This window comes from Otolemur garnettii, unplaced genomic scaffold, assembly GCF_000181295.1.
Source record: "Otolemur garnettii isolate 467f Iridium unplaced genomic scaffold, OtoGar3 scaffold00014, whole genome shotgun sequence".
Lineage (NCBI taxonomy): Eukaryota > Metazoa > Chordata > Mammalia > Primates > Galagidae > Otolemur > Otolemur garnettii.
Genome location: NW_003852409.1, coordinates 23,825,363 through 23,839,355, shown reverse-complemented (window position 1 = coordinate 23,839,355; position 13,993 = coordinate 23,825,363). Strand labels below are relative to the sequence as shown.

The following is a 13,993-nucleotide window of genomic DNA, read 5'->3' as shown; positions in this document are numbered from 1 at the left end:
AAAAAAAAATGCTCAACATCACTGATCATCAGAGAATCATCAGAGAAATGCAATTTAAAGCCACAATGAGACACCACCTACTCTAGTCAGAATAGCAATTATTAAAAACTCAGAATATATATATATATATATATATATATGTTGGTATGGATGCAGTGTAAAGGGAACACTCACATACACTGTTGATGGGAATATAAATAAGTATAGCTTCAATAGAAAACAGTCTAGAGATTCCTCAAAGAACTAAAAGCACATCTACCATTTGCTCTACCAATCCCACTACTAGATATATATCTACCTAAAGGAGAAGTCATTATATCAAAAAGACACCTGCACTCATATGTTTGTCACAGCACAATTCACAATAGTAAAGATATTAAATCAACCTAAGTGTCCATCAACTGGTGAATGAGTAAAGAAATGTGAGATGTATATGTGTGTATACAGATACATACACACACCATAGAATATTACTCAGCCATGAAAAGAACGAAATAATGTCTTTTTCAACAACTTGGATAGAACTGGAGGCCATTGTCCCAAGTGAAGTAACTCAGGAACAGATAGTCAAATATCACATGTTTTCATGTACAAGTGGAAGCTAAGTTATGACTATCCACAGTTGTACAGAGTGGGAAAATAGACATTGGAAACAACAAAGGCAGGAGAGTGGGAAGGAGGTGAAGGATGAAAAATAAACCTCTTCGGTGCAATCTGCACCATTTAGGTGATAGATACACTAAAAGCTTGGACCTAACTTCTATGCAGTACATCTGTATAAGAAAACTGCACCGTACCCCCTAAATATATTGAAATTTTTTTAAAGAAGAGCTCTCTGATGATAGGTTGAGATGCCTGCCATGGGGTAACCTCTGCCAGGAAGTACTCAAATGACTTGGCAAGTCAGCTTACTTCTCCAGTCCTCTTCTCTAAAGCAAGGATATTGCACTAACTTATCACCACGTTTCTGCCCATTCTAATTGTCTACAACTCTGCTTATATAAAATAGTTCTTATTAAAAACTCACTTGACTTTATTGACAAGAGGTCTAATTCCAGGTTGTCAAAGTATAAAGCAAGTAGAAATGTAATCTTGAATATTCTATCTTTTGCTTTTTACAAATTGGGCACAGAAAGTTCAAAAAAAAAGCGGGTGGAATATACTTTTGGCTGAAGTTAGGTTGGGTAAATTCCAAAAGTAACTGTGTAGTACTTATTCATGTAAGAAATTCTTTGCCTTCAAATATTCTCTCTCCTGATTCAAAAATGCCAGCACACAGTTTCTGTGTTCAGAGGGTCTCTATCGTGTATTTAGCTTTTTACAACCTCTCTGTTGTGTTCGTAAGAAAAGAGAAAAAAGATTTCATTTCTCTAGCAACAAAATGCCTTTGGGGAAGATTGCTGGTTTTGGCAGCAGGCAAAGGCTTCTTGAAAGGAGGATTTCTGTTCCACCATTGAAACAGTCTCCATGGCAACTAGTCATCAAGGCTCCAGCAACCCTTTCATAGACAGGCTCCACTCAGGAGGCCCTTTTCCATCTTGTTGACAAAGTATTTGCATCTGTGAGCAAGAGTTCTCTGCTTCTGCCCATCCAATTAGGGAGATGCTCAGATGTCACATAACAGTTCCAAGATGTCTTATATGCTGTTCTAAATTGTTAATTGGGTGAAGAATGGGGTTAAGTTTTTATGAGTCAGAGATTGTATAACACTTTTAATTTCATGATAAATATTACATTTAAACTTCTAATAGTAACTGCTTTATAGATGCTCTGTGAGGTGTGATGAAGGAAAAGATATGCCCTGATACCTCATTAACTCCCATAATTGGTCCTATTTTACTAATACTCGGCCATGTAGGTGAAATCAGTTCCCTTCCCTCCTCATGAAGCTGCCTTCCCAGTTTCTCCCTTTAATCTTGACAGCTCTTGCAAAGTCCACTCTCAAATATCCAGCTGCCTCTCAAGCATCTTGAGGTGAGGCTGGAACCTAAAATCAACTTTTGCAGAACCACTCCCTCTATCCTACTCCTGCCCTGCCCCACCAAACTGTCCCTCTTTTAAGTCCCCTGACCTTTCCTTAATGGCCTCTGCCACCCAAAATCAAAGCCTTACAATTAAGGAGATAAATTTAAAACACAAGTTTATACTTCTTCACAGTTAACTTTACAAATAAGAAAATGAGTTTAGAAAGGGGAAATGATTTGTGGGAGTCTCTCAGTAGAACTGGGATAAGACCTAAGTTTTCTGATTGCCCATGTCAGTGTTCTTTTCTCTCCTACAAAAAAAAAGAAAAGAAAAAAAAACCCAAAGCCCTCCCATTTTGCCCTCTGTGTATGTCTTAACTTCCCACTAGCATAATTCCTAGACAAGGAATGATTTTAAAATTGTTTAAAATTATTTTTTTAATAAGGTATCTATTGTGGAAAATTTAGAAAATAGAGAAAAACATGAAAAAGAAAAAGAACCATCACATATAATTCCACAATCCAAAGAAAGTATCTATTAACATTTTAATGTATTTTCTTCCAGCTTTCCCTAGGCATGTTTATTGAGTGTCTTTTCAATATGCAACTAATTTTCTCCTGTGAATATGTTCCATTAGAAAAACAACTAAAGTGAGAATCAAAAGACCTGGATGCTTATGCAACTCTCATGAACTAGCCGCGTGACCTTGAACCAGGGCCTTGCTCTCATCCTCAGTTTCCCCAGCTAGTTAGCTTAGAGTGGATGACCTCCACGCTCCAGAATAGTGGTCCACTGAGATTATTGGTCTAGCATGAAAAAGAGAGTACGCACTGCAAAGATCTCTTATAACTCTAAAATTCTGAGATTTTAACCTATATAATGTAGGGAAGCAAATAAAAAGAAACTCAAATTGAAAAATGAAGTCCTACTAAGGAATAGGATCTTTTCTTAAAGAAACTTATCCATTTACTTATTACATTCCCTAATCTGTTATTTATTTTAGCTATAAGCCCAGCCCAGGAGAATCATCATCTGGATCCTCCCATGCAGTGATGGATATCTCTCTGCCTACTGGAATCAGCGCAAACCAAGATGACTTAAAAGCTGTAAGTGCTTTCTTTTTTTTTTTTTTTTTTTTGAGACAGAGCCTCAAGCTGTCCCCCTGGGTAGAGTGCCATGGCATTATAGCTCACAGCAACCTCCAACTCCTGGGCTCAAGCGAGTCTCCTGCCTCTGCCTCCCAAGTAGCTGGGACCACCGGTGCCCGCCACAGCGCCCGGCTATTTTTTGGTTGCAGCCGTCATTGTTGTTTGGCGGGTCCGGGCTGGGGATTCGAACCCGCCACCTTAGGTGTACGTGGCTGGCGCCTTAGCCGGTTGAGCTATAGGCGCTGAGCCTGTAAGTGCTTTCTTTTAAATATTGTTATGATGCTTGGTTTTCTTTTCTGAATTAAGTTATAGACAAATTTATTTCCTTTCATTTTAATATGTAGTATGCAACTTCCATAGAATCACCCAGAATATTCTTTCCAAAACAACAATCTACATAAGTTTTTATTTATCAAAGTGAAGTGGAAGCATATATTTCCATGGCCTAAAAAAATGTGATTGCATATGTTAACTGTTCACTTTTTCAGAAGAGGAACTGCTCTTCAACTTCTTTGAATAGTGGATCACATCCCTGTGATTTAATGTCTTATCAACATGTGAATGCATTTCAACAAAAAGATAATGATATTAAATTCAAGCTTTTCTCTTTCTTTCTGTAGCTTGTGGAAGGGGTGGATCAATTATTAACTGATTACCAAATTAAAGATGGACATATTATTTTGCAACTGGATTCGGTAAGCTCCACCTCCTACCATTTTTCCTTTACTGTTACTATTAAAAATTTACAGGTTAAAATATTATGAATATCTTCTTTCCCATAATTTTCTTCACCTTGAATTTGTTAAACAGATTCCCTCCAGTGACTTCCTTTGTGTCCGATTCCGGATATTTCAACTGTTTGAAGTTGGGTTTCTTAGTCCTGCTACTTTCACAGTGTATGAATACCACAGACCAGGTAATCAACTCTATAAAATTTCTTTAGATGACTACTTCACATTCTTTACAAAACATTTAGAAATCTACTGGAGTCCTGTAAATTTTATATATTGCCTCTTTTGGAAACCACTCTTAAGTCTCCACTTGAACATTCATACAAACTACTGTATACACACTACTTCATGACATTGAGCAAATCACTTCACCTCTCAGTCCTTACTCAGCTTCTTCATCCTTAAAATAACCGGATTGTTTTTCCTCCAACTTTAAAATTCTTTGCCTCAAGTTTATCTGTGGTGTTCACCTTCAGCATTGATCACATCTCTCCTTTTTAGAGAAGCCTGCTAAACTTTCTCTTTATTTAATCCTCTCAGAATGACTTCACTCTATAGTCTCTTACACTTTGCAGACAGCTCTAGTATAGCCATTGTGGCACTGGATTGTAATTATTTGTTTGTATGTCTTTCTCACCAACCCCAGAGAGTTTTCATTCCTTTGTCCCCAGTATCTAACACAGTGTCAAGTGTATAATGTGAACTCAATAAATATTTGTTGGATGAATAATCCCACATTTGCCTACTAAAAGAATGTTAAATGCATAGAGAGCTTATTGGTTTACAAGACAGATGACTCCACCTTGCGCAGTTCTACTTGTTAGAAAATTCTTAAAGTGAACCAAACTCTGACATCCATTTATTCTAGTTTTATATTCTGAAATCACATAGGAATACCTAGAGCCCTCTTCCCCTTGAGGAAGATATTTATATATGCTTTTCTTCTCTTATCCAACCTAAAGAATTCTAATTCTTTCAATAAATCCTCACTTAATATAATTTCCTTTCTCCTATTCATGAAAGCATCAAGTATTTTCATTCTGAGAAATAAATATTAACCAGAAAAATTTCAAGTACAAAACTAAACTAATTTAGGAGCAATCTGTCTGTGGGTAGAGAAGTCCTTCCCAGAATAGCCAATTCATGATTTAAGTTCCATAGGCCTTCGCTACAAAAAGAAGAGTTTAGAAACGGTGATCTCTGAAATCCTCTGTAAGAGACTCACCAATTAGTAAATGTGTTGTGCATCAAAAAGCCACTTCTCTTAACCACACTTTTATTGCCACAGATAAACAGTGTACCGTGTTTTATAGCACTTCCACGGCCAAACTTCAGAAAGTCTGTGAAGGAGCCACGTGCAAATGTGTAGAAGGTAAACTTCATTTAACATATGTAGACTGTGTGCTTGTGTAAAGCAGCTACTCATAAACTTCTGAGAAATTGTCATTTCTCAGAAGTAGAAATGTAATTATCAGCTGATTGAAAGTTAAAGATGCATCGAGTATTGTAAAGCTGCTTCTCCACAACTCCTGAACAACCTGATGGTTTGTTTGTACTGTCTGGAAACACCATTCCAATGTTATTGGATATCATAGAGGTAACATGATGCAAAATTTTACTTCCACCTCATCTTTTCTCTTTTGTCTTTTACTTTACAATTTTATTTATTTTTTTGTTAAGTCATATACATTATGACTTACATATACATAATGTATATATTAATGTATTTATAGGATACAGTGTGCTGATCTTATATACAATTTGGAATGCTTACATCAAATTAGTTAATATAGGGTTTCACCTCATTTACGTAATTATTGTGTTAAAACATTCATAATCTATACTTAGTAGATATGACATGTACCCTTGCAGTATTCTCCATAGGTGTGGTCCCACTATTTACCCATGTTCATCTTTTTAACATAATTGGGCCATAACCCAAAGAACAGAGGCTCAAGTCTAAGCCACTGGCTCCTCTTTCTTTCCTCCAGTGGTTCTCAACCTTCCTAATGCCACAGCCCTTTAATACAGTTCCTGTGGGTCACGACCCACAGGTTGAGAACTGCTGCTTTTATCTTTCCAGCTAATGGAATTCTCTGTTTATTGTCCAGTTCCAGTCATTCATAAATCAAAGTCATCCTGGTTGGCCAAGGAAAAGATCTAGAACACATCAGTAATCAACCGCAGGCTCCATGGGGGTCTGGGCTGGTTTTGGCTTTTTTTTTTCTCAAAATCAATAATATCTACACATTTCCTAGGTACTTATTGTGCTGTTTTTTAGCTCTGAATAGTCAAATCATTAGTTTGGGTCCTTCAAGGGACTTTTGTTCATATTCAAAATGGAAAAATTTCCCCTGTTCTTCAAGGGAAGCACGTGCATTTCTGAAGAGCTGTATGTGGAGGAACCACTTATTCTGAGAATAAGTCTTAGCTCAGGATTATGTTTTTGTTTGTTTTGGTTTTGCTTTACATAATGTTTCACTATATAGAAGGGGAGAAAATGGACAGGTCTTAGGAGTCTGGCATTTGTGAGATTATATTTGGTTCTGTCTGGGCTCATAAGAAACCATGTTTACTCCTAGTGAGAATGTTTCCTTCTTTACATTAATGTGACTTTTACCATTTTTCACAAAATCCAGCTGACTGTGGGCAAATGCAGAAAGAAGTGGATCTGACAATCTCTGCAAATACTAGAAAAGAAACAGCATGTAAACCAGAGATTGCATATGGTAAGTTCAAAAGTTCAGTATGTTTCTTTCAAACATGAAATGTTTTTAATGTATCATCAGTTGGAAAAATCAAAAACATGTGCCTCAGTTCTGGATAGATTAGCTCCTTTATTTTCTGTCCATACTTTTAAATAATTTTGAGAGAAAGAAGGAGCATACTGTACACTATCTCAAATCTTTTTATGGACCTTGAAGGGCTAACTAAAAGATAGGTAGAGCTGAGTTGGCACTTCGTGTTTACTGGCTACTTTCATATACTATTTCTCACTGGAATTCTGTAATAGCCCTTTGAGGTAACAGAGGATTTACCAATATTTTATCAGTAAAAAAACTGAGGCTTAGGGAATTAAATTATTTGCTCAAAGTCATGCAGAAATTAAGTAGTAGAACTGGGATGCAGTCTAGCCTCCCGTATTATTCTCATCATAGCCTACTAAACTCCCTCAATAGAAAAACGGCTATCAGAATGAACTTTGTATGATTTGCATTATTTCTTTCCTTTGAATTCATCTTTTTTTAAAAAAAGTCAAAAAGCTGTCTAAGTCTGCCAGGACCCACTGCAATTTTTAAAATACATCACAACTTGAAATAATACCATATTATTTTAATAATCAAGAATTTCACTACATTATTTCTTCCTTTTATCCCAGGAATATTTTCAGTCTAAAATCTGAGAAATCCATTTTAATTTTAACACCAAGAATAAATGCAATCTGGATTTATTATATTTATTTCAAAAAAGACATAGCTGACTTTTTCTGGAAGCTCCAGGCTATTACTACAATAACAGAATAGAAACAAAGTAAAAAAGTCTCTTTACCCATATCCATATACTAAACAAATTCTCTTTACCCATATCCATATGCTAGGTACATTGTCTATGTTTACCATTTAGAGTGAAGAATCTAAAAATCACAACATTTTTCATCCAGTTTAAGCCACTAATTAGCATAACCTGTGGTTCAGCCACAATAGGTTCACCCATCTATCTATCTACCTATCTACGTTTGTGTATATATATACATATATATATATATCATTTGTTTATCTATGTGTATCTGGGATAGATTCATAGACTTGAAGGATCTTTAAAATGGACAGAGATTTTAGGTCATTAATTTCAACTCTGTTGAAAGCACAAATAGAAAGGATATTTTCTGAGACTACATAGAAGGGATGGGTCCCTTCAAGCTGGTTCATTACAGAGCTGAGGTCAAACACACCATGCATCAAATATTGATTGATGCCCAAATAAAGAGAAAACAGGACTGGGAGTAGTTTGTGTCAAGTAGTTGCTAATCCAAGCCAGGATGAGAGAGAGAAAAGAAAAGAATTTTATTAAAAATCAAAGATCAAAGCCAGTGGAGCAATATAAGGCAGCAGCAAGGCAAGAAAGGAGGCTTATCGGGTAGAGCTGAAGAGTAAGAAAAGCCCCTCTTTGTGGCTGTGTAGGGAAAAAGGAAGAGGCTCTTCAAAGGATGCCTATGGGCAGGACTCCATTAATCTTAAAGGATCAGCATCTGAACTTTGTGTTTAATAAAGGTTTATCTTGTTTATGTGCTTCTGTCATTTAATTTAATATGGCTTTTATCCTAATCAGCCTTTTCTGTAACAGTTGCCAGGTCTAAGGATTCTAATAGATTGAGAGACTGACTCATACTGAGGAGGATTTGAAAAAGCTCCTTGAAGAAATAAGATCTACCCTGGGATGCCCATGATAGCTTACCATGCTTAATTTCTCATTTGTTTGACAAATTCTGACTTCTGTTGAACATGACATCAGTGGTAGTAAGCCTAAATTGTTTCTTTTTTTTTTACCAGCTTATAAAGTAAGCATCACATCCGTCACTGAAGAAAATGTCTTTATCAAGTACACTGCAACCCTACTAGATGTCTACAAAACTGGTGAGAAGTCATTTTTTTCATTCTTTCATTCAACAAATACTTAGTACTTTCTATGCACCAGGCATTATATGTAGTAGTAGACACGGAGAATACCACTTGAATAAGACCAAGCCAAGGTTCCTGTCTTTTTTTTTTTATTTATTTCTTATAACATAACTATGTACATTAATGCAGTCATTCTTTTTTTTTTTTTTTTTTTTTGACACAGAATCTCACTATGTTGCTTTAGGTAGAGTGCCATAGCGTCACAGCTCACAGCAACCTCCAACTCTTGGGCTTAGGCAATTCTCTTGCCTCAGCCTCCCAAGTAGCTGCGACTACAGGCACCTGCCACAACACCTGGCTATTTTTTGTTGCAGTTTGGCTGGGGCTGGGTTTGAACCCACCACCCTCAGTATATGGGGCCGGTACCCTACCCACTGAGCCACAGGCACCACCCAAGATTCCTGTATTCATAAAGCTTATATTTTACTTAGGGAGATATTTCTTTTTTCCTGAGGTACTCTGGAACCGTGGGTAGAGTGATTCTTTTACTTCTGAATCTACAAAAGTAACAATATTAATAACAAGTACTTACATGGTTCATACTATGTTCTAAGCACTTTTCATATATTAACCTACTTAATCTCATAATGGTTCTGCGAGATAAGTTTTATTAGCATGCCCCCTTTTCTGATGAGGTAGGTGTCTGAGCCCTTATACTGAAACCATAAGTTGTTTTCCCAGAGCCACACAGCCAGAAAGTGACGCACTGGGCCCAGTCTGACTCTGGAGCCTGAAGTCTTAACCACATGGGCATTGCTGCTCTCTGATAGCCATGAATCTCTCATAGCCATGAAGAACTTAAAGGCTTGAGAGAGAGTTTATGATTGTGACATTAAGACATGAATATGATAACCTTACTTGTGTGTCACTCAGGGGAAGCCGCTGCTGAGAAAGACTCTGAAATCACCTTCATTAGAAAGATGACCTGTGCTAATGCCAACCTGGTAAAAGGAAGACAGTATTTAATTATGGGTAAAGAAGCCCTCCAGATAAAATACAATTTCAGCTTCAGGTAAGTCATCAATATTTTGGAATCTGATTTTTCTTTCCAAAACTCAGTGTAATTTATTCTGAAATACACCACGTTTCTTATGTACCCTGCTGTTAACCAACAAACCATTACGAACATAAATAGCCTTGGTTTGAAACCAAGAACTATGTCAAACCATCATGGCAACTGAGGACTTAGCTGACTGACAGACCATCTGTGTAACCAAACCTGATGGTGTCTGGCCTCCCCTGACCACCCCACCAGCTCCCTCAGTATGTTCTCAGACTGTTCTGTCTGTAACAAGGAAAATGTTTAAATATCCATTTTATTATCTGCTTTTGAAAACTAGACATTGAAATAGACATCATTCCTGCCTTTAACTTGGAGCCCAGAGCAGCTTCACAATCCCCCAGAAGAGGCTGATCCAGAACAGTTTGGCTGACAGCCTGACCCCTGGGGACCTGACCACAACCGGGCTCTTACCCAGGAAATCAAATGCAGCTTTTCTCTATTTGTAGCCTCCATCACAAACACTTTGTTTCCATATTTTCCTTGGTAGGTACATCTACCCTTTAGATTCCTCGACCTGGATTGAGTATTGGCCTACAGACACAACATGTCCATCGTGTCAAGTGTTTTTAGCTAATTTAGATGAGTTTGCTGAAGACATCTTTTTAAACGGCTGTGAAAATGCCTGAAGTTCAGCTGCACACAGTTTTCACTTATGGACTCCTGTTGTTGAAGTTTGGTTTTTTTTTCTTCTTCTTCTTCTTCTTTTTTTTTTTAACATTCACAGCTGGTCTTATTTGGAAAGCTCACTTTACTTAGAATTAGTAGCACTTGCTTTTATTAGAGAACAATTTTAAGAGCTGTAACTTTCTGAAATAACAAGGCTTTGAGGTGCATGAAGACAGATACTCCAAGGTTATTGGACACCAGAAGCAATAAATTGGAAGACCTCCTAAAACCTGCCACTCAGGAATGTTTGTGGGGCAAAAGAATAGCCTGTTGAAATGGAGTATCTTACACAAATATGGGCTTTGCTTGAAAGAAGATACCAAGGAACAGAAAACTGATCATTAAAGCCTGACTTTGCTTCCAAAATGTGCTAAAGAGCATGTTGTTTTATGCTAGGTCAGCTTCATCCACACAAAGACAGGCCAACTGAGAGAGGTGGAGAGAGTTGACCATAGAGAACCTTAACCCTGAGAGGGCCCAACCTCAGAGCCCTCAGCAAACTGAGAAGGTAGGCGAGTTTGTCTTTGCCCCATTCCTCTTCTATTGCCCACTCCATACCCCTGATGGGAGATGCCTCTACTCCCTTTCTGCCCTCCCAGCACATGCTCATTTCCCCCAGGAACTTGATCTTGCCAACAATTGCTCTACCAGAAGGCAGGCACCAATGCAGCAACCTGGTGAGAAGAAAGCTCAAATCAGAAGACCTTTGTTCTAGCCCTAAATGGGTCTCTCTTTGAGCCTCAGTTTGAACTTTCTAAAAGAGAATTCATAAAAGGTGGTCAATTTTTAAGTGACATTTGCAGCACTTTAGATCTTTTTTTTTTTTTTTTTTTGGTGAGACAGTCTCACTTTGTCACCTTCAGTAGAGTGCCTTGGTGTCATAGCTCACAGCAACCTCAAACTCTTGGGCTTAAGAACATCCTCTTGTCTCAGCCTCTTGAATAGCTGAGATTACAGGTGCCTGCCACAATGCCTGGCTATTTTTAGAGAAGGGGGTCTTGCTCTTGCTCAGGCTGTTCTTGAACTCCCCAGCTCAAGCGATCCACCTGCCTTGGCCTCCCAGAGTGCTAGGATTACAGGTGTGAGCCACCATGCCCAGCCAGCACTTGGGATCTTATGAGATAATTCACACATATATTCCCATTTAATGTCCCAAGAATCTCACAAGGTACAGAAATTATTATTATTACCCCGTTTTCCACATGAAGAAATGGAGGCTCAGAGAAAGGAGAAGCAATTTTCCTAGCCTAGTAAGAGGCAGAATCAGAGATCAAACCCCACAGCTATCTCTTATCAAACCGCATCCTCATTCTACATCACTACATGTAACATTTAGAGGGTGGGGCTTAATTTTCTAAGATGAAGGCAGCACATAGGTAGAGTTTCTTTGATGTGGGTTAACCAACTCCACTGAAATCTCAGGAGGGAACATGAAGACAAACTCTGGCTGTAATGGTAATTAGCAGTGACTGAAATGCATCCCCTCTGAAGAGTCTGTATTTTATGATACCATTTAGGTGTAACTGCTGAAGTCTTGCAGCGTACCTTGTAAATAGCACTAAGATTTTCCACTTCCAAGGACCAAGGACTTATTTTTCTTTAATGTCAAAGCTCACATTGTAGGCATTCACTTGGCAAAAACAACCAACGTATTCAAGATACCCAAACTTCCTGACAGGGAGGGGTGAGGGGGCCTCCTCTAGAGACGGACAGTGTCTCCTGTCACCTTCTTGCCTTTAGCAATGTACAGGGAACCACTGAAGCTGCTTTGGAGGCACAAGAGCCTCTGAGCTATTTGGCTGCCTTCTCCCAGAGCACTAGCAAATAGGTCGGGCCACAATGGCCTAATTAACCCACAAGGCAGCTGAACTGTCAAATATCAAAGCAGGCTTTTGTGAGTTAGCCTGGCACCATTTAAAGCATCTGCCAGCTCCTCCTCAGCTAACTCTTATGCATTTGAACATACTTTGTTAGTGAGGCTTTTGTGACCCTCCAAACCAGGCTGGGGCCCCTACTCAACTCTGCACTTCTCCACCAAGGGTGCTTGTGCTCTTGCAATGATTTACTTCATCATGTAGTTTAGTATGAAGCTTCCTGGCTACACTGTAAGCTTGCTTGGGTAAGGTCTGGGTCTGTCCTATTCACCATTATCTCCTGTGCCTGGCACAAGGACGGGCACATTATAGGGAGGGACTCAGGAGGTGTTTATGGATTCCCCTACTGACTGTAGAGAATCAGGAGACCCAAGTTCTAGTCTTCTTGACTTTGGCCCTAACTGGCAGTGATTTGGGACAAGCCTCTTAATCTCTTTGATAGCCTATGAAACAAAGGAGTTAAGCACTCCAATGTCTCTCTTATCTATAGTTCTAGCAAGATATTTTATAATCTTGTGTTGTGAAACAGAAACAAAACCAAATGGCAGATAAGCATCCAAATAGTGGGCTACACATTTCTGTCTATAAGTGTGAAGGGGCCTCAGAGAAGTAAGTTGAAAGAGCAGCTGAGGCTCTCTGGAGAAGAGCAGTGGGGTTTGGGTAGAGAGAGGTGCAAGAGGCCTTTCTGGTTGAGGCAGAAAAGGCTAAGGCAGGTTCCCCTGGGGGGTAAACCCCATGATCTTAGGTGACACAGATACACATTCCTTTTAATAGCTATGTGTTTATTTTAACACGTATTAGAGAAACTGTAAGTAGCACATCAAAGCCATGATATAAAGTTTTCTTCTAAAATAAATTTATATGTCAAGAAGTAACTCTAAGGAAAAGTATTAAATAAAAGTATTGCTTGTTCTTAGGGCAAAAATCATGTGGTTGGCATGGAAATGATTGAAATTTAAGAAACCCTATCTTAAGAAAATATATGGAGTGATATAATCATTTGTACCCTCATATTAACCTGAAATTAAAAACAAATAAACAAATAAAAAAAAACAATGACCAAGGACAGAACTTTGAAGCATTCCAATGTTAATACTGTGAAAGAAAAAATAAAAGAAAGAGAGAAAAATACCTGGAGTTGATGACTGTGAACCAAGCTTGAGGAAGGCAGCCTTGATCTGCATTTCTCACAGAGGGACTCTGGACCAATGTCATGTTCATTTTCAGCCCCTGTGATGATAATTTATTCAGCAATATCCAGCAAATATCCATTGATTGGTAACTGTGGTCTGGGCCCAATTCTAAATTCTTGGTACCAAGGTCCCTGCTCTTATGGAACTTAATTCTGAGAAAGACATGCAATATAACAATAAAGACAGTAATCAGGGAATTGATCTTGGATGTTAGAAGGTGATAAGAAACTATAGGAAAAAGAAAAAATAGAGTAGAGTAAGGGAGCCTGGTAAAGGTGAGATTTTAGGAAAGACTTGAAGGATATGAAAGAATGAGCCAAGTGTCCAGCCAGGACAGGAGAGATCTAGGCACTCTGGGTACCGGGAGCCCAAGCCTAGAGAAGGAGCATGCCCATGTGTTACAGGAGAAGCAAGAGGCTGGGGTAGCAGGTGCAGGTTGTCCAGGTCAGTGAGAAGGAAGCAGAAGCCATTTCAAGGCTTTGAACAGAGGAGAGACATGGCTTGTCTCATCTTTTGAAGGACCACTCTAACTACTATGTCAAAAATAAGGTGAGTGTTGGCTTGGCACCAGTCGCTAAGTGGTTAGGGCGCCAGCCACATACATCAGGGCTGGAGAGATCAAACCCAGCCCAAGCCTGCTAAACAACATGACAACTATAAAAAAAAAAAAAAAA

General features: G+C 38.5%; 1 protein-coding gene across 2 annotated transcripts in view; it reads left to right on the top strand.

Moving 5' to 3' along the window:
* C5 (complement C5) overlaps positions 1-10,618 on the top strand; it is a 144,045-nt gene extending 133,427 nt beyond the window's left edge. For both annotated transcript variants that reach the window (XM_023510578.1, XM_003785402.3), the window contains exons 34-41: positions 2,969-3,071; positions 3,734-3,808; positions 3,924-4,029; positions 5,133-5,216; positions 6,484-6,573; positions 8,395-8,478; positions 9,397-9,535; positions 10,074-10,618. In XM_023510578.1, the coding sequence (XP_023366346.1) occupies positions 2,969-3,071; positions 3,734-3,808; positions 3,924-4,029; positions 5,133-5,216; positions 6,484-6,573; positions 8,395-8,478; positions 9,397-9,535; positions 10,074-10,212 (820 nt within the window). In that variant the 3' untranslated portion in view covers positions 10,213-10,618. The remainder of the gene's footprint in view (positions 1-2,968; positions 3,072-3,733; positions 3,809-3,923; positions 4,030-5,132; positions 5,217-6,483; positions 6,574-8,394; positions 8,479-9,396; positions 9,536-10,073) is intronic.
* The last annotated feature ends 3,375 nt before the right edge of the window (positions 10,619-13,993 follow it).